At 37.8% G+C, this 23,997-nt stretch overlaps 1 protein-coding gene across 1 annotated transcript; it reads right to left on the bottom strand.

The window, feature by feature from the left end:
• Positions 1-1,406: 1,406 nt before the first annotated feature.
• Positions 1,407-23,826, bottom strand: CHIC1 (cysteine rich hydrophobic domain 1). Its single transcript, XM_040614336.1, has 6 exons — positions 23,601-23,826; positions 16,419-16,473; positions 9,573-9,728; positions 6,746-6,802; positions 6,459-6,518; positions 1,407-5,623 (listed from the first exon to the last, which is right to left on the bottom strand). Exons 1-6 carry the CDS (start codon positions 23,762-23,764, stop codon positions 5,573-5,575), a joined length of 543 nt encoding a protein of 180 aa, XP_040470270.1. The 5' UTR covers positions 23,765-23,826; the 3' UTR covers positions 1,407-5,572.
• Between the last annotated feature and the right edge of the window lie 171 nt (positions 23,827-23,997).

Below are 23,997 nucleotides of genomic sequence, written 5' to 3'. Positions count from 1 at the left end.
CGACATCGTGCCACATGATGAGTTCGGACTGATGGGACTAGTAATAAGAGAGTGTCTGTTGGAAGCTCCTATAAACTAGGAGTGACTGAAGCTGAAAAGTCCCAAATTTGTCACAGAATGGCTATGAATCAGAAATACAATACAGCCATTAAGGAGACAAATGTGATCCTTTACATGTAATAGATCACATTCTTTTCACAGAAGAGAGGGAACTCTGCATTGGAATATCTGGTGCCTTAGTCATGAGCCATTAATTGGAATATCAGATTGTTTCTGGTCACCCCTGTTCAAGGAAAATTAATTCAAACTGGAGCAGATGCAAGTAGGATGATGAGAATCAGAGCACTTTGCTCTTGAGAGGAGACTAACATTTCATTTTGTCTAGCAAATGAAAACTAAACGGTTTAAGTCTCTATAAGCTTAACTAAAAAATAAATTCAGTTGGAACACTTCAAGTATTTATGCTGAAGAACAATACTGACACAACAGACACATAGCATTATAAATACACTGGCACAGACATTAGAGTAAGCTTCACGAACAAACAGTCCTAAAATTGCCTTCCAATAGTAGAAGTCAGGGCCAAATCCCAAATATTCTTGAAATGGATCTTTGCTAGGAGTCTAGGCAATTGCATCTCATAAAGCCTAACAGAATTAACGTCGTGACTCAGCCCAACACTCCCAGATTTGGCCCAACACCCCAGTAACGTTCTCTGAATTTCTCAAACGATATTCAGTAACAGTTGCATGCTTACACAGCATATCAACCCAGATGCTCCTGTAATTTGTCCAAAACAACTGAGGACACCAACTTTCAACAAAAGCATTGCACGTGCCTGTTTCAGGAATGCAGCATTTTTCCCCCAGGGATGAGCCAAAGGCTTTAAGTCCCGCTTTCACAGCTACAAAGCTAGCCTGTTAACACAATCAAAAGGCTGTACTGTCCTATGTTCACAACCCTTTATAGAAGCCAACGATTTATTTCACTCACACGATCTGTACTCAGGTGGGCTCCCTTTGAGGTGCAGCTACAACAGCACTGGAGAAAACCCTCTGCTTTTTGCAGAGGGATGCTGCAGCTAGAGACTCCTACAAGAAGTCCTTACAACATAGGGTCTTCGGTCATAGGTAAGACAACCAGTCAAATTATCTGGAAGACTAAATGTGATGATCATTTTTCAATTTTCTGTTTTAGAAAGCCTTCCTAAGCTTTCCAAGGCTTGCTCTTTAAACAAGCCAAACCATACCTGAAGTCCCAATCAATGCAAGCACCTAATTTGGCCATATCAGAAACGTGTCTCACCTCTAGAAAATCCATCACTACTGCCATTCCAGTTGCAACTGATCAGCACGCTGCTACAGGGAGAGACGCCAAATATTTTTTTCCATAAACACACCGCAGTATTCAGAGGTTTTCATCTTTGAATTTAATTAAAGAAAAACATGTCAAAGTGATCAAGCATGTCTGACTTCCAGCTTCTTTTAACGGCACAAACCAGTGCAGTAAATTTTAGAAAGCGAGCTCAGTTAGAATTTTATTTTAATTAAAAAAAAAGAGAAAACTCTTAAGATGTGAGGTCCAATTTAAAAAGTGGCTGTTCACTTGTAAACAGAATAAAGAACACGAAGTTTCATACAGCTTAAACAAAACCACTTTTCTTAAGCAGTACAAGTAATGTTACAACACCGTAACACCAAAAGCAGAAAACAAAAAATGGCAGAAGAATCACATAACATTACTTACTAAAATGATAAATAATTTACACTGAATATTAATAGCTTGACATTTTTATTGCTCCAATGGTAGTGTGTTGACAAGTGAATGCTGTAAACTGTCAAAGTGGGACGATAATGAACATATATTTATGGTTTTGCATATGGAGTTTTGTACCTATCAAGGAAAGCATAGGAACTTTTTTTTTTATTTCTCAAGACCACACCAGGTTTAACAAAAATGTTTTCTGTTTCAAAGTCACGTATCTACAACTGAATCCGCACTTCCCTAGACTTGTCTGTGCATGTCTTGGAACGCCTTTTTTTTTTTTTCCCTGCTCTTATGTTAAGACAACTTCACAGATGCGGGAGGGGAATCAGTAGGCAAAAGCTTTGATGTTCTGCCAGTATTCTTTAATACTTCAATAACTCCTTAGATACAAAACTTACTAGATACAAACCCAAATATTTCCTAGATAAAACCTAGAAAGGAAAGTTAGTGTCAACATGTTTATATGAAAAACTGAATACTGATTTGGTAGACAGTAACTGCATTTAAATATCTGCTGCAAACTCACACAGTTACTAGTTCCCTTTTCTCCTTACCCTCTCTTCTCTTTTGTTGGAACAGTCAAGGCACTTTCTTTACCACTTCCACTATACTTCGCTAACATTAGTCTCCATCATATTGCTACAAATTCTTTCTCCAATTAACAAGTATCCTCCATAAATAGGTTTACCAACTCATGCTGACTTATTAGTCAAAAATGAAATTTTCAGTCTTGTGAGGTATAATTACCTGCTGGATGTTTTTATATTAAAGCAAAGGATAGCCTAGGCAAAAAAGAACCTGTAGGCAACACAGAAGTGCACAGGGTTCACAGCAGTACTCAGCTGCCTCCATCTTTGAATGAGCTACGGAACCTGTGTCTTTCAGATGCAAATATAATACTGTCTGTTGGTTTTGCATTTTAATGCAAATTTATCTACTTATTAAAACATGTCGCTTACTGTAAATGGCAGTTTTGGCTCTCATTCTTTACTAGTTGCTTTATGGCCACATATGTCTATTAAAACACAAAGCGAGACCCTTTCATGGTTTGAAGACTATACAATTATTAATTAAGGACAAAGTAAACCGTATACAATTTACATACTTAAAATGTAAACTTTGAGAACAAATATTCTGTGCTTCAGTGCTGCACAGTGCCCGGGAAAGACCCAGAGGCAGCTAAACTGCAGCAGGCAGAGCAGCCTGTGGCGCTGGACGTGGCCAGGCCAACGGGAAGGGGACAAAGGGATGAGATGAAGGTGGGAAAACAAAGCCGCCAGCTTGTTCTGCCTTGGATCTCTGCTCATACCGCAGCACAGGGTGGCCAGGGAGCAGCCCAGAGGTACTGGGGGCTCCTGTAGCTCTGGGCGTTCTCTCAGCTTGGCACGGCACTTCATACAAAGAAACAAATCAGGTTGTGAAATTCTGAACTGAATACGATGAAGTCAGCACAGACTGAAGAGGATTTCTTTTAGCAGCAAGACTGAAGACCGCTCAGCATTCACTGCTGGCAGTTACTGGAATTCTCATTCAGATTGCCTATTCTCTCAGTTGGAAAAGAACATTTTGAAAATATAGTCACATAAAGAAGAAAATAAGAACCTGCTGAGAATTCTCAAGTTTCTTACATGAAAAAAGAAAACTAACAAAGTTCTGGCGTAACAGTAAAGAAACTTCCATTTTTCTGTTAATTAAGCTAAGCTCCCTTCATTTACTCCAGAAACTTATTTGTAAGGGAAATACATAGAATTGCGTGTGCTGTTTAAGTTTTGGTTTACACTGCCTCTTTCTGCCATTAAGTATTGTCTCTGCTTCCAGTTAACACTCATCCTAAAAAAATAAATTGGAGAGAACACTTTGCTTGGTTCTGTGGTAGAAATCTGAGTTGCAAGGGTAGCTAACGTTACATTCAAACACCACAGCAGTTTTTTTATTCGTTACATTACAAATGCAATTACACAGTTAGTTGTCACCAATCTACCAGTCACATGAAACATCTGCACTAAGGATACAGATTTCAGAACCCGAAGCATCAGTCTGTGATTGGAACTACTGGAAGTGCTGGATTCTGACACTTCTCAGCTGTACAGTAAGAATAGCATGAAATTTGATTTGAAGTAACATCTTGCATACAACTGGCTTTCTGTAAACACTGCATACAAGAAACCTGGCCTACTACAGTTATTAGAATGCAATGGTGTTACAAATACTGTATTTTAATACAATATTGCATACTGAAAAGATGCAAATACATTCAGAGGAAATCCCAAGTCACCCTGAAACTAAAAAGCAACTTGAGATGATGTTATGTCACAAGGAGTCAAGTTGCTGCAAAGAAATGGCTGGACACTTACAACTATATTCATCACACCTTGCAGATACTCAGTCATCTGCTGCTTTTTTTCCTGATTTCTTATTTCTAGTTAGGAAAGGGAGGGAATTTGCATCAATTTTCCTTTGTTTGCTATTATCAAGTGGTCTTGCTCAGGCCAGCCATTACACGAACTTTTTCTACAATGCTCTCCCTTCCTGGGATCAGGCAAACAGGGAAGAATCCAAAAATACTGATGAATTCCACGTAGCATTTGTGGTTCTTCAGACTGTGCTGGAATGCCAAAACAAATGCATGGACCCTTTCAACTTATTCATTTCCTTCCATCAGCATATTTTGAAACACTACTCTCACTTGAATAAAATTTTTTTCCACTGGAAAGGATGCCAAATGTTGAAGTGCTATCACGCTGCAAAATAACACAAGGGTTACTTCAGCTCTGATTTGGCTGTTCCAGATTTTTCCCCTCAGTAATGAAGGTCTCCAATTACAAAACATTTTTTTCCTTACTTAAAAACAAAACTTGACATCCACATATCCCTAACTTAAAACAAGGCTTTAGGATATTTTAATAATAGCAGCCACCATCTACCCCACAAATGTAACTTTTTCAAAGGTGAACAGTATTTAAGCTTCCTATGTCAGGTGCTACAAACAACACCTGAAATACTTCAAAAAAAAAAAAAAAGACAAATGCTATGCATTTTTCACCCATTTACTAAACAAAGTGCAACTGAGCCCTACACGTCTGATAGTATGTACAAACTTATGGCTTTACCATAAAAACCAGCATGTGAATGCATCTATACAATCAGAGGAATACTAGCAAATGTAACAAATAAAACTATGTCGGACTGTTGGCAATAGAATAAGAGCTATATTACATTCTGTAAACCTTGGCATACCACACTTTACATTATGCAAAGAGTCAATATTTACAAATCCATAGTGGGTAAAATAATTAACCCCCTAATATAAATGATGATTTTGCAAAGTGCAGGACAAAACCAGTGCTGTTGATTTCAAGTCCTATGCAAGCAAGTTATACTAAAATCATTACTACTAGACGCTTACCTGGACATTTCTACTGAGGGTTTATAGGACTGCAACATTTAGAATGAAATATAGTATGACATGGCATTAGGATGCATGTTTGAGGACAGCAAATATAGAAATTAATAAGGCAGCATGCTCAGAACAAGTTTAAGCAGCACTGATGTTAGATCCCTAGTGGCAACTATATCAGTTATTGTTAATGTTAAAATTCAGAGTGCAACACAGAAGCCTCATTTAACATAAAAAAAATGTGCAAATTGTTCTCTTCTTAACAAAAGAAAGTAACATAGCAAGGAGGATATTCTACTGAAGAACATATTTAAGTCACAGCAAAGTAGACCATCTTCTTTCCAAAATCATCTACAAGGCACTAAGGGTAGAAAATGACAGGTAACATGAAAGACCAAATGCTGTTCCTCAGTCAGGTCGAAATATGGGATATTTTGGTAAGAACTCTATTAATATTACCTGTTGAAGAAGGGAAAAAGACAAGAACAGAACACAGTAACCAAAAAGTTAAAACCTTCAACACAATTACAATGCAACATTAGCTAGTACATAAAAGAAAACATATCTGGGATATTCTGTAAGGAGGGAATGCTTCCCTGAGTACCAAAGCAGAGATTTCAGTAATTTCAAAATATAGGCCTTCTGGACACCTGACTTTTTGAGGGTAACTATCTCTTTTCAAGCCTACACAATCTTCATGGCTATACCTGAAAGTGAGTGGGGGGGCTGTAGGACCACAGAAATATTTCAACTTCTGCTCTCCTAAATGGACTGTCTGTCTTGGTTAAAACTTTATGAAATTCAGAGCTGGCAAAAAATTTAAAAAAAAAAGAAAAAAAAAAGGGTGGGGGGAAGAAAAAAGATCCAGACAAAACCCACACTACTAAAAAAATGCAGTATTTCAGCAGAAATAACTAGAATCAGAGTAATTATGAATACCGATGGAAAAGGTGGATAGCTTTAAAGAACTATGGACTGCTATAGGAATCACACCAATGCACAAAGTCCCAGTGGGTCTCCCTCACCACAAATTACAGACCAAAACAAGTGTAACTGCAGTGCCAATGTAGAATTGCTACGAAGAAAAAACACATTTAGTGGTGACAATTTCAAAGGCACAAGATATGCCATGGCTGCTCTTCTTAAAAGTGGCCTTGACAGGTGTACATCAAACAGAAATGCATGTCTTTCTGAGAGATTTTTTCGGGTAAGTGACAGTCTAATAAGTTAAGTATTTTATCTACAAAATCATAGTTCCATTGAATGTCAAATAAGTAACAGAAGTAATACTTACATATTCCATCATATTGCTAGTTTCGCATTTCCTTTTACTCAGCTTCCAGTGCAAACCAAGCTAAAAAAATAATTATCAAAGGATAATTCATACCATAGCATCGTTTTGATGAACGTAACAAGCATTAGCAATATCAAATTATTATGATCTGGAATACTTCAGACACAGGTTTAAGATCAGTATAAAGTACGGAATTATAACAAGACTGTAAAATTCCTACATGCCAATTATGCAAAAAAGCTTACTCTTCTTAAAGCTGAAAAAAAGAGCACACTAACTTTTCTTACCTTATGATATAGTCTGTTATTTTCCCATTCTAATAACTTCTGAATTGATCTTCTAGTCTAAAAAGTAAGTCAAAACTGTATTATAAATAGTTCAGCAGCCAGCCCCACCCAGAAGAATCTTACTATTGCATTTCTGGCTTAAGATTAAATTAAAATAGATTAGTTTTATACAAGTAGAACCAAGCAAAAGAGAAATTATAAATGGAAGTCCTACCACTTCAACTCCCCACTCCTCAACATCAGATCATCTTCAGAAAAAAAACCAAAACCGCACCCATGGGTTTTTTGTTAACTTAGGACTGCAGCTTTCCCAGAATTCATTTGCTAAGCAAGAGATGCTTTTGAATTTCATATTTTTACCCACAGCCAAGCCAACAAAACAGAACGTCCCACATTCTCTTGGCCAAATACTGCCCTCACTACAGGTGGTCTACTGATAACACAATTAACATACACGTAATTTCCAGATTTTGGTAACGTAATTGTTATCTGAATCCTGAAAAAATCTCAGCACCACAAAATTCTGGCTCACAACACTGCCTATATTGTCAACTCTCGGATACCGAAGTGTGTATGACCTTCACATTCTGCTCCTTCCACAACCATGGGAGAGGAGAAGATCTTTGCAGTTTCAGTGATTTTTTAAGGTCATAAGACCACCACTGTGATGGTCTACTTAGTTTCTCCATGGTGTGCCACAGAATTCCACCCACCCATTTCTTTGCTAAAGCTAATAACGGTAGGTGAGCTATACCATCTCATTAAAAAAAAAGATACAATGCTATCCAATCCTGAGTCACAGACTTCACAGTGGAGAATCCACACTTCTTTGCAAGTTCTTCCAGTGACAAAGCTACCCCTAGAATTAAAAGGTGCATGTTGTTTTCCATGTCAGCTGTCTTAGTTTCATATTGCAGCCTTTGGATCTCACAATGCCTTCTGTTGCGAGATGAGCATACAGGGACTGCCTGGGCTGGAGTTAATTTTCTTCACAGCAGCTTGTATGGGGCCGTGTTTTAGATCTATGACTAAAATAGTATTGATACCCCATCAGTGTTTTAGCTATTGCTGAACAACATTGACCAAAGAGATATTTCATGCCATGTAGTGTCATGCTTGGCAATAAAACAGGGGGCTGTTCTTTCCAAAGTAGTCCATTGCCCAGAGACAGGCTGCGCATCACTCTGCTGGTGGGAAGTGACAAGTGATTTGCCTTTGCATCACTTGGGTTTTCTTCCCTTTTTGTCCTTTGTTTATTAAACTGTCCTTATCTCAACATGTGAGTTTTTCTTACTGTGTTTGTGATTCTCTTCCCCATCCTGCCTTGGGGGGTGGGGGGAAGTAAGCAAGTGGCTGGTGGGTGCTCAGCTGCTGGCTGGGTTCAATCCACCACAAAAGAAAATTAAGAACTATCTTATGCTTGTGATTGCTAGAGTGATGAAATCGCTCTGATATATAGACACACATATACCCACAGAAGCAACATGATCTTCCCTACTCCTACTTGGTACACATTATTTGTAGCCTTGAGAATTACATCAACACTACAACATCACATGAGCATTTATTTAGATTTTCACTAGCACAGGAACATTAAATATAATTTTAAAATGCAAATATTCCCTCTGTATATCTCAACCGTACTCCTCTGCAATCAGGATGTTTGTAAAGGCAGTTAAAATGAGCTAAAACAAGTCCTGTAACGTTTTAGTGACATGAGCTTCAGCAATTAGCAGTTAAACAAGTTAACATATTATGCCTTCAGCACATTTTTTTTTAAACCAAAAAAACTCAGTGTCAGTCAATGTAACTTATTTTCTTAAACAAGTTGGAAAGTTTGGCAAAACACTTCTGTTTTATTTTCTCTGAAAAAGCAATGCCTATGCCTTGACTTTGCTTTTGGTTTTTTTTATTAAAGATCATAAACTCTCAAAAGCCAGAAGTTACTTGTTAACAGATTTTTAGTTAAGATCTTTTCCTATAATTAAATTGACAAGTGTGAGGGTTTTTTCCTAGTGCACCTATGTACTATTTACATTTGTAGATAGTAAGATTTTATGGCTACCAGTCTTACAAACTGTGTAGCCACAAAGAATATCATTACATTATACCTATTTATGCATTTCCTAAATATTTACTGCTGTGATAAATCAATTCTAAATGTAAACCATAGAGGTAATTAGGATCATGTTTACCTGATATTGCTAAAGTGCTTTTCAAAAAGCGTTTTATTACTGTGGACCTGATTACAAGAACTGTCAACATTCTGTAATGGTTTTTTTTTGAGGGGGGAGGGGGGTGTCTTTAAACTTCCCAAATAGAAAACAAATTTGTGTTTGCTCTTAATAGCAACAGCACAGTAAAATATGTCAAAAACCACAGCTCTAAAATGTTATGGCTATCTATTGCATACAAAAAAGTGATTTTTAATTTTAAAAAATATTCTGGCATGTGTGTGTGAAAAGTAATTTTCACTCCAGGTCAGGCTGTCTTTGAAGGTCAATGTCCAGTTCTGCACTCATTTAATTAAATTTTTGGCCTTTAGAAATCCTGAGAATTTAGGTTATCATATACTCCATTGTGTTCTTTCAACTGAGATGGGATTACCTATTCCTAAAGCTATTAATTCAGCTGGTAATTTGGTATCAATTACTCCATTAACAAACATATTTTTTCTATTTTCTAAGGAACGGAAAACAGAATAACCTTTTGAATGCAAGTAAGACAAAAAAAGGGTTTTGAAATGGGGATTATACTATTAAACATCATTTAGTGTTACCAGCAATTGCAAAATAAAGAGAGTAAGAAGAATGAAACATGTACTTACTCTTTTGTTAAGACAGACTACAGGCCACAGGCTACAGCCCAGCGTGCAGCAGCAGCACAGACAGCCGCAAAGCAGCCATTTTACATTGACAGGGAGATTCTTTCTTAAACAGGCATTCACACGACTGATGCTGGTCTTGAATTCTTCTGGGGCAACCTGCAACAGAAGTGCAGAACTTCAGTAGAACGCAATTACAGGTGTGTTTTTTCAGCAATTGCCTCTACAGGTTAAAATATAAATGAAACATAATACCATTACACAATATGATCCCATCTTCTAAAACTTTGGTCACCCAGTGAACATGAAAAGTCACTTTCTTGTAACACAATTCATTTATGTGCATGCCTCCCAAGAACTTGCATTAAAAATCTAAGCACTGCTTAGAAGAACAGACTTATCCTTATCTATTGCACCATTAATAAATCAATTGTCCCGGTAACATAGTGGCCCCAAACAAAACTAGAAGTGGGATACCACTGTGCAACATATGGATTGGCTACACTGACAAAAAGACAGATACCTGTTTCTAAGGGAATGAGGCACAGCTTCATAGTAAACACTTAACATATCACTTGGGAAAGGATAATATTGTCCAAACTCACTTCAAACTAATTCAACTTCAAACTAATTCAAGTCTACACTGTGCCTGGGTGAAGGTGGACCTCTGTCCACAAATACATTCCTATTGATATGAGGACACAACTTCACTTGTGGCTGCTTCCTAAAATAGGGAATCCCAGAAAGACACATACTGGATTACATTCAAGGCAAAGAAATGCATCTTTTACAGGGTTACGAATAAAGCCTAGCTGTTGAAAAACAACTGATTTAAATCAAGGCACACTCAGCAGAGCTTACTCAAAATACTATTTTCTATATATTGCCACTGCAGAGTCACAGTGGGAAACCACATTTTATATCCGAAATAAGCTCCCTTCTCTGATAGCAGCATGTTTCTTACAGACAGTGAGAGCACTTACCTATTTACCTACCCCAAATCCCTCATCTCTCTACAGAATCTAAATAACTTATATCTGACAAGTCAAATATGGATTCATGGTATTGACTCAAATATGGCACTCTTAACTGTAACACAATTCAGCATTTGAACAGACAGCACAATAATCAGATCCAACATCAATAGACTTGAACAGTAGGCACAACTCAAGAAAAGAAAAGAAAAAAAGCATTTCCCAGCTACTTGCCATGTTGAAGAAAAAAAACCCTGGAATTAATCTGTATACAAAGCTGTGCAACTACTACATAATCCTTCCAACCAAGGAAGCTCAAATTTCATTTGATTCTGCAAACAAGGGCAACAACAACAAAAGCATTAATTTAATGACAAAGACCCCTTTCACCAAAGGAGCAAAACTATGGGACAGGAAATGGAGAGGACCCAATTCTGCTACCTCCACCCATTCACAAGAGCCAAATTCATTAAAACACTGCAGGAAAAGGGAGTAAATAAATACAACATCTGTTTCCTGCCCATTCAGATCACCATGCAGTATAGAGTCAGAGGTCATCTGGGTTTGTACACAAGCCAGGCCTACAGTTAGTAATGTAAGAACATAATTTAACATTGTGATTATTTTATAGCAGGAATTTATAAGTACACAGAAAGTATTTATTTTGCAATTATACAAGCTCTCCCCCCCTTATTAAATAGACTGTCTTGTAATTCTTTTTACATATATAAATGGAGCAAGTAAATAAATTCTGTAGACTGACTGGAACAACAACATTTAAATATATTTCACAACAGACGTAAAAAAATAGAAAGAAAATGGGAAAAAGAAACAGAGATCCCCCATACTAGGACATTTTCAATAAAAAAAATAATCACATTATAATATAGAAAACTAGCCTGTACTTGCAGGTATCTGAAACAGAAGGTTTTACAGGTCTCTTTGCCAACGCCAGTTCTGGTATTTGGGATATAACAAATATCAGATGCACATGAGCTAGACCATTTCATCTTCAATGTGGGAGAACGTTTTGTAGTAAAGTACAACTGGGTTGGTTGTATGTGGTAGAAGTAACACTGAACAGCTTCTGCAGTCAGAATTGTTTCAAAGTAAACTGAGACTGTGTACGTTAACAAATGAGCATTCTCAATGCTTAAGGAAGTTTACATGTTCCTAGTGTTTAGATATATACAAACAACACTTTTTGACGAGTGTTTTTTGTACATTTGTACTTGTATCATTTATTTTAAAGATAAAAATAAGTAGGTTTTTTTCTTGATTCCATTAGTACTTTTGGAATGAACCCCACTAAGAAAAGAGAATGTTCCCTTTTCCATTAGACACAAAGTTTACCAAAACTTGACAACAACACACCCCAATCCCAAACTACAGCTGTACAAACCTACCAAGGACAATGGAATTGCACAGTCTAGCATTTGGTTTAACATGAATAAACATTATCATCAGTGACAACATCCAACATGAAAAGAAGACAACCAGATTCTTAGATCACAGCTGGCAGAAAAGTTTGGGACCTAGTAAGAAAGTACTAGGATGGTGAGGTTCCCTATTTCTGTGCTGCTTTTAAGGGAGTCACTGTTCACATCAGGTTAACAGTTTGAAGCTAGTTTGTAAGAACAATGTTGAAGAGCTCTCCTTCCTGTAGAGTACTGCAAATGGCTAAACTAGACACCAACTTTGGATGCCACCAAGAAAATGAGAAATTTTCAACTTCAGAAATTTTGGTATGATGCTTACTTTAATATAGTATTACAACAGCACCACCACTACCTGCTAATGCACCAAATACTTTCATGTGGAGGTGGATCTCTCAGCCATTTAAGATGGTCTTGGCTAACCCAAACTATTGGATATATTTCTCCCTTTAGGAAATGTAATCACAATAAATATTTGTCAGTTAATGACACATCTTCATTTGAAATTAAAGGAACTGGTGACCAAGGTAAGCCTCATTCTGTGATAAAAAGAAGCAAAGGACACGTTTAGTTGCTCTGTTTACAGCTCATTAACAGTTAAGCATCGTTACACAGCGACAAAGGACAAATAAATAAAATAACTGTAGTAGTTTAATAAAAAATGGTATCCAAATGAAACAGTCACCAAAGAATTGTGTTGATCTTCTGGCATAATTTTAAATCTTGCCTTTCTTGCAGGTAGCGATATTTAAAGGTTAATATGAAATGACTAATGCATTTCAAACAGAGCATTAACAGCACCTCCTGTGCAAAGCAAGCTCCCTACAGAAGTCTAGTTTTGAGTAATTTCGGAAGGTCTTTTGGAGAGTTTCTGTTTGGGTCTTGAAAAGAATAAGTACATAGCTCCTGGCTGTGCAGTACACCTTGTAAAGAGAGATTAGTTCCTTTTAGGTCTTTGAGGGGGAAAAAAACCCAAAAAACATAAAAGGAAAGGAGGGGGTGTCATAATATTTTACAACAGGATGCAAGAGAATCTACAAACACAGGAAGAGAGCAAGTAAAGCCCAGCAGGCCTGATCTTTCTCCTTCAATCATCATGATCACAAACCCTATCAATCACATGTTGCAATGGGATCACAATACCAAGACCACATTTTATGGCTTACGTTTCCCTGCATTGCACAGTAATCTCTGTGTAGGACCTTCACTGTTTAACACCAGGGCAGGAAACTCCACTTTCTTCCTTAAGGTTCACTGCCTCCATCATTTTCTTGTCACCTGGAGCAGTATGTATTACTGTGCTGTGCATCACGAACTGTGTTGTGTTAAAAGCTTTTAAATGCTTGTTTTAAAAGAATTAATAATCCTATAAAACTGTAGCGCACACAAATTTAGCCAGAATTTCAATTTAGGCCAAAGTCCAATCACATTATTAAAAGTTAAATACTGCCTCTGTATTAAGTGTAGTCAAATCTTTCCTGAAAATACTCTGTCGAAAAAAAATGCACTGTTTGAAAGACTACCTCAGTGCTTATAAACCAGCTCAAGCTTGCATCTCATCCTGTAAGATAAATATTTAAGTCAATCTGAGTTAGCTAGGCCCAACAGCTGACCTATCTGGTACTTTCCTTTATTGTTTTATTGTCTGTTTTACCCTCAAACATACTCATTCACCTCTCCCAAACACAGCAACAAACATGTCTCAATTAAATATTTAAGATGTAATTATATGCATCTTCATTCTAGGCTGATTTACAGTAACTATCCAGGTACTGTGAAAACTAGGAGACAAAGAGGTAGGGAAGACGGGTGAAGGAGGAGGTGTATTTCAGATTTTCAGAAAAGAAAATTAGTGGAGGATTTACTACCATCATTATGTAGATGAGCAAATTGAGGGTCAGGAAGTTTAAGTAAATTCCTAAGACTACACAGTAGCATAAATCCAGAACGCTAGTACTTCTGGGAGAAAGGTGCAGCTAAATAGTTTGATCTATTTAGGATTTTTATTGTGCATTGGACAGATTTTCATCCTATGTTTAAAAATCTAGATCTTCATCTATATTTATTAAAAAGAAAAACAATTCTATTGAGAAATCTATCAACCCCACCTAATGGCTTCATCTTTAACACTCCATTAGCAGATGAGATATATTCTTAATATCAATTCACAGTGGATAACAAAGCCATTAAACAATGTTACAGACAGTCTTAATGAACTATGACATTGCCTTATACTAGCTGTGTACTAATGCAAGTTCAGAGTAAACATTTTAATCACAAATTGTTAATATAAACAGTCACTACGTTATTCATAAATTGTGATTTCATAAAAAGTAAAAATTTGTATTTTAAGACCGGTAAAAGACCTTAAAGTGGTGTATGAATTGACTACAATGCTTATAATTGTGAATTATTTATGAGGATATTTGAAGGAAACCTTACTGGAAAAAACCTGAGTTTTCATTTTAAATAGGGATAACGATGATTTGAGTGCCACAACCAGAGGAAGAAGCAGATTATTTACTTCTTGTATTTCATGGAAGTACTCAAAAAACCCCACCCAACAACCCTAAACCACAACTGTGGTTTTTAATGTCTTTCATGGCAGAATGTGGCAAGCAGTAAGAAAAATGTATTTACTACCTTATTTGATTGGCATTTTCCCCTGACAAAAGGAAACTAATTTATTGTCAAGGTCCTCTTCCTCAGAAAGCCCCTCAAACCCATATGTAAGAAAAAGATAACAGGATATCAAGATTCTCAACAGAAGCAGCATACCTAATGCAGTAAATCCTTGCTCATGTGATTTATTTTGTCACTGATCAGATCTATAGAATAAGAAGGGTAAATACCAAGTTCCTCTCTTTGCTAAATTAAGTCCAAGCAGTCAACCGAACTTTAAATTAAAGTTCTGTTCACTCTGTTTAACAAGAGGAGGACAAGAAAGTGGAAAATGTGACAGTCATTGATGTTCATATTAAAAAGTACACGTTTGGAGGGTTGGGTTTGTTTTCTTTCTTTAATATACAAAATCATATTTGAGAGAGACAGAAAAACATGAAATTATATAATCAAGTTTTAACATTTCCTGCTAGGTATTTTCTGTAGGCTTATTTGTAACAAACTACAACTTGACAAAAATAATATAAAAAATGTTATTTCCAAAAAGTATTCATGCTGTGGCTTTTCAGTGATCAGAAAGAGCTTTGCAGAAAAGAATAACCTTGGACATGCAAGGTAGTGAGATACAAGTAGCATTATCACCCAGCCCTCCCATCAGACTATGGAATCAGTATAACTTTTCCTTCTGAGATTCTGAGGCAAGGCCAGAGTTCCCAGGCTGTTTTTCAACACCAAAACCTTAAAAAAAAAAAGCTACCTGCTTTTCAATTGTTCTGCTGTCAAGAAAAGCTGGTTGTATTCAACGGGAGTATTTAATTCATTATACTCTGTGGTGAAAATGAAGGAGGAAAAATTCCAGATGGATTTTGTAGAACCAAGAGACACCATCCAGCTGCATTTCAGTATATTGTTAATAAGGCTCAACAGCTACCGTAAGAGGCTGCAGAGTAGTATGTATAAGTGGTAGTAGTAAGTAAGTATGGCATGACATTAGAGAAAGTAGCAAGAGCCAAATAAACCTTCTCCTCTCAAATTCTGGAAAAGAAACACTAGGGGGATATAAAATGAAACAAAGAAAAGCACTAAACAGCAGGAAAAAAAATCCAAGAGAAAAAGAATTCAAAATTTTAAAGTCTAAAAATACATTCTTTTCATAACTGGTTTTGGAGGTAAACCCATAACTAAGAATTTTGTTAAAAGATTTCATTAATTAATAGCTACAAATGAATATTTATTAAACTTACATTTCGTAAGATGCCAGAGCTCCAGAGAAAGGAAGAGACTTGTCACCACTAATTTTCAAAACTAGACAATTATTATAATTCTGAAAATGTACTAAAACCCTACTTAATTTGTAGATTTAACACTATAATATGTTGTTCCTTAAAGCTTCAGATAAAACAGATTCTCTTCTAGAGATCTGCCTAAATATGAACTCAAGGCTTGACAAACATATTAAAATGAGAGGTCTAGTATTTGAAATAATTTAATTCACACAGGAGGCAGCACAAACTCCAGATAGCTATAAAACAAGGTTAAGTGAGTCTTGCTTTCATGCAGCTTGCCTGCATGAAAACAGCATATGATGCCATCTTGAGCTTTCCTGTGGTTAGAATGTCAATGATAGTGAGCACTGCAAATAATTTTTTCTTGTTTCAAAGTACACCATAGGAACGGTAATCAACCGGCTAGTTCACACAGACAGTTAATTCAACAACCTTCAGTGCAGCGTGCACGGTGGATTCATGAGCACGTATTTATAACACAGAAACCACTGGATCTTTCCATTTAAAAGAACAGTTTAATCTCACACTTACCTTCCCTGTCAGAACAGAAGGAAATTCTGTATCAAACTTGTTGCTCAAGCCAAACCTTGAAAACAAAAGAGACAAACAAAATATATTCCACCTAACTTATTTTGTTTCCCTTAATAATAAAAAAATTAATAGATTTTTTACTTTAAAAAAACCAAAAAAGCTATTAATGTCTTCTGGCCTTAAATTTATGTGACTTCATGAGTTTTCCGTGTAAGTTTATATAAGGTCATGTTATATATATATATAAATATATCATTTATATATAAGACAGAGAAATACAGCTTGTTGCCATACTTCAATACCTTCAAGTTGCTAAAAGCTCAAAAATTCTTTTACAATTGGTTGGCAGCAAGTTTCAGTCTTTGCTTTAAAAAAAACCTCCAGCTATTAAAATCCAGTTTTATTAGCTTCAATAATCCTTTTACTGCTATTTTTCTTACACATGCAATTTATTCACATGCAACAGATAAAACTAGTTATAAGGAACCCATTCATCATAATCTCAGAAATTTAACTTTTAACCATATAGTTTTTTAAAAATTGCTTTGTTTTATTTCATGCAAAACACGTAAAAGCCTACACAAAGAAGTTTTAAAACAACTATGATCTTCAAGAAAATGAAGTCTTCGGTATCACTGTGCCTGGTCTCCATTGAAATGTTCTGAGTTTTGAGCAAGAGGTAGGTCTTCACTGCAACCCATGAAGCCCCCCAGGAGCTAGACTTCGCTTGTAAATCTGTGTTACCACTAGCTCCAAACTACTGAACCTACTGAAACTTCAAAAAAAACTAGTGCTGTAGATTAGCAGGATACCAACAGTGCAAGCTGACTTGACTTGTATTTTATTTAAAGCATGTAAGTAGTCAAGTAGTTAACTCAGCTGTGATGCTAAACCTGCTAGCTTACACAGAACAAGAACTCTGATCTTCCATCCCTTCTACCTTAATTGAAATCTTTAAACTTTGTGATTCAGTAATTTAACAAAACAGAACAGCAGCTGGCCTCTCAGCTACAACCTTTATGTTTGAACAGAGGTTAGTAAGTTTCTAAAGTTAAATACACTGTACATCAAGTTCACCGTCAGCTCTGCTAAACTATCTTCTGAGTATATTCATTCAAAAAAAAGAAAAAACCCAAAAGGATCACAGCCAAAAAGAGGAGCACAAATACATTTGGTATTGTAATATTTATTGTAGAAACAAACCTTCTGGAAAGAAGGGTATTTGCTTTGAATCAAACTGACACTTGAAGTACTCCTTACTGGTCGCTTGTACAAATGCTAGTATGGACGAAATGTCACCTGTCCCTTACACTACGACAGACATACATACCCACCCAGCTGCACAGCGTAGTAATTCAGATATCCACACTTGGCAATGTAACTTGTTTAGAAGCATCAAACATAAAATAAACCTCAAAGAAGAGAGAAGCTTAATAAAAGAACCTGTGTTGTCTTTAGAAATCCAGTAAGCTTATTAAAATGTTTATCAATGCTAGTGAAGTCCAATCAAGTTCTTCAATGGCTAATTTAAGTCAGAGCCTTGGACTCTTGTAAAGAGCAGCATACTGGAGCACTAGTTGTGCAAAACATTAAAAAAATGAACCCAAGGAGTAGATCTTAATTGAAGTGTTTCTCAACCTTTGCCTCTTAAGCTATTCAAGAACTATAACCAATTGCTACCTATTTCTGTTTGTTTCATTCAACATATTTTCACTAAAGAGTTTCTAGAAGTGAACATGCATGAACTGAACATCAGCCTAGCATGGGCTACTGTGTGTTCAAGTGAACTGGAAAGCCATGATGTTAAACTTGCATTATGAAAATAAACAGTAAAAATAAGATTTTAGGCAAGCACAAATATTAATATAAGCACATTTCCATTCTCTGTGAATGTAACCTGGCAAGTTAGCCTCCACATTTTAAAGCTTTTCTTTTCAAGCTGAAATCTTCCAAGTTTTGTTATACTATAAATTTCTTTTTAAGGAAGCCTGAAGAGCAGTGAGGTAGCCTTTTCAATCTTCAAAAAAATCCAGAGAAGATTAAGGATGTGAAGCACATACACAAGCTTGGTTTTAGGCTTGTGTATATTACTGTGTATATCAGCAATGAAACCACCTGAAACAATCACAAAGTTCTAACATAGACAACATAATAAATGAACTACAGAGAAGTACAGGTAATACTGCAGAATTATTTATTCTAGCCATATAACAGACTAATTCCACTAAACCATGCCAAAGGTCCACCTAGCCCAGAACACTGACTCTTACAGTACCCAGCAGCAGATGCCTAGGAAACAGCAAAATAAAAAAAGAATGAAAATGCAAACGTGTACTAGCATTTCCCCAGAATACTCTGCTGACCTTCAACAATTTGTAGTTCAAAAAATTCCTAAACCATAGGTAGCGTCTTTTATCTCATTGCTCACATATATTAATTAAAATTCCCATTGCACCACCAGTTTCTGTAAAGAAGAACATAAAGTAGTGCTTTCTAATTTAGATCTATTAGGAATACAAGACCATAATATATTTTATTACATTACATTTGAAGGTTGATAATGTTATGAAACATATTTAAAACACAAAGCTTATACATCAGTTGCCAAAACATTCCAGTAATAACACATCCAAGAAACCTCAGTTACAGCAATGTATCTCTTTTACACAGACATGTGCAAAAGGCTAAAAGAATGTAAAAAATTTTGACCATACTGAAAATACAGCTATGCTACATTAAAATATGTTTAGTCAGCATCACCGAGGGCCTTTAGCACAGTTTTAGTAAAGCATCTTTACAAGTTTTACATACTATCCTTGTGATTATTTACCTCATAGTTCAGAAACATTAAACTCCTATTAGATGGGGTGAGGGATAATTCAAGAACCAAATAAATTATTTTTTTTTTTAGAAATGTTAAAGCAGAACATTACACAGTTCTACAGCTTGGCAAGCAACTTTGTAAAAGTACTGAAGTGTTATTAGAATATTTATTGTAAAAAAGTTAAGACCTAAAATCCTGATTAAGAGATAAGACACTTCACAGACCTTCTACAACAGACCAATGATCCAGCATGATTTGGCCTGTGAAGCCTTCTAAAATTCAGTATATTTAAAAACTGCTACATAAAATAAATTCCAGCGTCTGTCCTTTAACTCATTTAAAACATCATTTGGTGGTGACTTATTTCTGGGCTAGTTCTCTGGCTGCTCAGTGAAAGCTGCCCAAGGCCTAATGTTATGAAGTTTAGGTAAGTCACCCATATACTTTGTAGCAACTTTGTGGCTGGATGACAGGTATCCAAGGCAACGTTTTCTATAGGGAACACCAATGGAATAGAACTAGGATGGCCTCACTTTCTAGTTCTTCCATCTCTCCTTCCCTGTTTTAAGGTGTGGCATCAGAGAAGTCCCATGATCTCATTTTCCTCTATTTGTAGAGTGAAGAGAATGCAACTTCTTGTAAGGAGCCATAATAAGATATATCCAAAAATCCCTCAAATTAAAGACTGAAACACCCTGAATCATCAGCTGCAAACCCTACCTGCAACAAATATCACATAGTAAAATTCCTTCTATTAGTTTACAAAGTGTAAGAAAATAAGTATTCCTGTCCCAGAACTGAAACATGAGAGTGTTTCCCAAAAATCTTTTGATCTAGAACAGACACATTAACAGGTGCTTGACTTTTTTTTTTTCTTCTTAAATAACACTTCATTCTCATTTATCCCACTACTGTATTTATAGATAGTAATCAGTCTTACTAGACTACACAAGCTAAACCTGTTTAGTCAACTCTCATACAATAGGCTCTCCGACCTCCTTTTCAGCATGACTCCCTTCCCCACACCTAATCCAGGTTATGTTTAACCTATCTTCAACAGACCAACTCAGATCCTACATACTAATCTTTATGAAGTATCTAAGCTTTGCCTAGCATTACGGAATAAAGAAGACATTCAAGATCCCGAAACTGAAATCTCCTTGAATGCTTAATGTTTCTCTTCCTAGTCTAGGACCTTTTACTATGAAGCCAACCAAAATACTGAAGAGCATCCTTACCCATGGACATCTTGGAAAACTAAGTTTTTGATAACTCATGGAAGACTGAGGTCATTTGCTATTTTAAATATGTGGAATCTTCCATTTTAAATACACAGAAGGTGGAGTAGTATCAGACAATAATCAAATGTCATTTTATCACAATTGAGAGCACCTGGCTCTTCCCTGCTTTCCCTAATTGGTGACAATATACTTTTCATTAGCACCTCGATTGTGGATCCCTGGGGCACTCCTACAGAAAACATAATGGAATAACAAAAGTTAACTTGTATCGAAAACGAGGAGGTTTGCAGACTTAAGCAAGAATCAGTAGCTGCACACTAAGGGCAAAAATATGCTTAATGACTATTTCATTACCTCATTATTATCCATCCACATAGACTTAATTATATGGAAAAATTACATCAGATAAATGAAAACCAAGTTAGACTTTGTTTACTGCTCTGTTTTTGAAAGTTATTGCTGTTGCTTTGGCAGGCATATGACTCAGTTCACTAAAAAATGTTTATGTTGAGATATTTGGATATACCAACCAGAATCACACTGACTATGCAAGAAACAGCGAACAATGAGTTTATAACTCATTACAATGGAATTTTAGAAGCAAAGAAAAGGTACTTACTAGGTCCTAGTAATTTCTCTGTGCTAAAATTCAAAAGCTTTTTGAAAACAATAAATATGACTGATAGTTAATTTTTTCAAAGGAAGGCTCTTCTAGAGCGAAAGAACATTGAACAAGATGAGCATAAATTTTGTTAACCACTTTCACATACATTCCCTCTCTCTCTTTAAGTAAAATAAAACAAATACACTTTACATGATCACTCTTACCATGCACAGGGGTAAAAGGGTTAGCAAAACAGTAAAAAAGCAAGATCCTGCTAAAAACCCTCAGAAGATTCTTGGAATTTGTATTTAGTACTGCTGGATACTGCAGTAGAATTCTTGTTAGGGTCAGCAGCTCACTGACAAGGTCATAAGAATAAAAACTCTCATGCAAGAAACTACACATAGTTTGAATTTACTAACTTGGGAGTTTTATAAGAGGACTGTACATGAAAAGCAGGACCAGAAGATGACCCTGGAATTAGAGATTTATCCCTTCTCTATATACCAAAAGTATCCAAGAAGGCCAGTAGCAGATGACGAATAGAAGACACCTGAAACAGAAATCCAAGGAAAACAGTGGCTTTTTAAAAATAACTGGGTTTGTTTTGGTTTTGTTTTTTTTAATAGAGCATCTGCCTTGTCAGGACTGAAATTTTTACCAGCAATATTGCAGAGAGGTTCAGAAAACAAACACAAGTTTTACTCGATGATGTATCTCATTTCAGTAACTAGAGCAGGCTGCTTCTGAAGCCAAGTAATTTCAAAAGCAGCAGCTTCTGTGTTATCAAAAAGTGACAGAATTTCAGAGCCGATACATACTAACCAGAAACTGTTCAGGAAGCAAAACATTTCCCATTTAATAAGGAAGTTAGGCTTACATATTATAGTGTCCAGGGTTTATTTGTATTTTACTGATAACATCCACTAACTGGTTTTATTAACTTAAGGATATTTACATATACGTGATGAACTAATGAAAGTTGCCTTCTACTATTCAGGTAGGTATACTTGTCACAAGAAGAAAGCTGGGAAGAGTGGAAGAAAGGGAGAATAAGGTGGATGGGAATTCACTTCAGGTAGTTACAAGGGCACATATGCTAGCTCATGATTTCCACATCACTTACAAGTATTGCTTTCTTTTGATGTAGACATCACCAGTTGACAGATTTCTTGGAGACACTCCTTCCCATCCCTAAAAGATGCTGGAGCCAAGAAGGAACTTTAAGGAACATCACTAATACAAAAGCGTAACAGCAGACAAAGCAAGTGTGTAACATTTTTTCTAGTTTAGTGCTTAAAACCAGGTAACTAAGAAGATGGGCATAAGGTATCCTGATGGTTTTGCTTGTGTTACACCCCTCCTTTAGGCAGGCCACATGCTATTTGGGGACAGGACAAAGAAATTCCATCAACACAAGCAAGTACACTGCGGTGCAGCAGAGCAACTACCCACTGGCACTAGCTCAACGCAAACCTGAATTAGACTTACATGACGGACAAGTATCAAATCCAACATTAGTTCTCTTAGGATGAGAGAGCCTTCCCCACCCAGAGTTTTTGCTGCAGACAGCTAGATCACACTGCACCTATTTACAGAGAGAAATGTGCATTCTTTTATGCAATCCAAAGACAGACCCAAAGCAACACAAGCTTGGTGGACCTCCACAATGCAAAAAATTCAATACCTGCCTCCTTGCCATTAAAATGAATGTAACAACCAACAACTTGTTACAGATGTACTTTGTTATATTAATTCCTCCACTGGCAGGAGTAAGAACGCTGGGAAAGTCCCTACGAGTAACTTACACATCAGGTCAGGCAGCTTGCTCATCTTCTGTTCCAACTTTTTAAAAGAGTTGCAAACATTCTGGGCCATGTTGCGTCCTAATGATATAAACACAACCTATGCCAAACTCCCAACTAAGTTTGGAGCTGCTAGACCACAGCACTGCCATGTGCCTCCTCTGCAGTGCAGTGGGGGGCTCCAGGGCTCCGCTGAGCCCGGAGAGGGTCACCGTGGGCCCGCCGGCCCAGGCTGCCCACCCCCGCGCCGCCGCGGGCTGGCTCACGGGCTCTGGGGGGGCAGCGGGAGCCCCGGGGCTGTCAGGGTGGCTAGCTGCTGCCTCTGCGCCCAGCCGCCGAACTTCAGCTGCTCGTTCGTGACGGTGGGTTGCCTCGAACGAGTAGAAAAGACGAAGCTTCCCGTTCGAACACGTTAAAAAGAAAAATCCTGTCACAAAAGCGGTAACGGGGGCGGGGGTGGGGGCAGAGGGGGAGCAGGGCTGCGGATGCCGGTACCGCGGACAGGTCGCGTCCTGTCGGGACAAAAAAAGGATGGGGCGCAACCCTCCTGTCCCCCTGACCCCTCCCGGCACCGGCAAGCCATGCCCCGGGCAGCACGGTGCCACTGGCAGCTCGGCACTCCCGCCCGGCCCCCCCTCGGCCGCCACGCCACGCCGCACCGGCCTGTCACGCTGCCCCGTGCTCGCCGCCTGCCCCCCAACTCCTTACACGGTGATGTGCCCGGCGCCCCGTACCGCTACGGGATCCGGCGCATCGCGGGGCCGGGGCAGCTCCTGACTCCGCACCACAGGCTCGGACTCCTCCTCCTCCTCCTCCTCCTCCAGCTCATAGATAGTGTCGAAGTCCGCCATATTGGGGAGTAGTACACTCATCTCAAGCCCTCCCCCCGCGCCGCCTGCCCGCGCGCTTGCGCACTGCGCGCTGGGGCGGGGCCCGGTGCGCCCCCTGCGGCGGTAGGACGGCGCGCAGGCGCAGTGGAGGCCGCGCCATACGCGCCGGTGGGAGGGGGGGTCTGAGGCCGGTGAGGGGAGCGCGCTCCGCCGCGTGGCGGGATGCTGCCCCAGTGTCGCCTGGTGGGGCTGAGGGTCAGCGCCGGGCTGCCCGC

Source organism: Falco naumanni, chromosome 14, assembly GCF_017639655.2.
Source record: "Falco naumanni isolate bFalNau1 chromosome 14, bFalNau1.pat, whole genome shotgun sequence".
NCBI lineage: Eukaryota > Metazoa > Chordata > Aves > Falconiformes > Falconidae > Falco > Falco naumanni.
The sequence above is the reverse complement of the archived record's forward strand: the minus strand, read 5'-3'. Positions and strand labels throughout refer to the sequence as shown.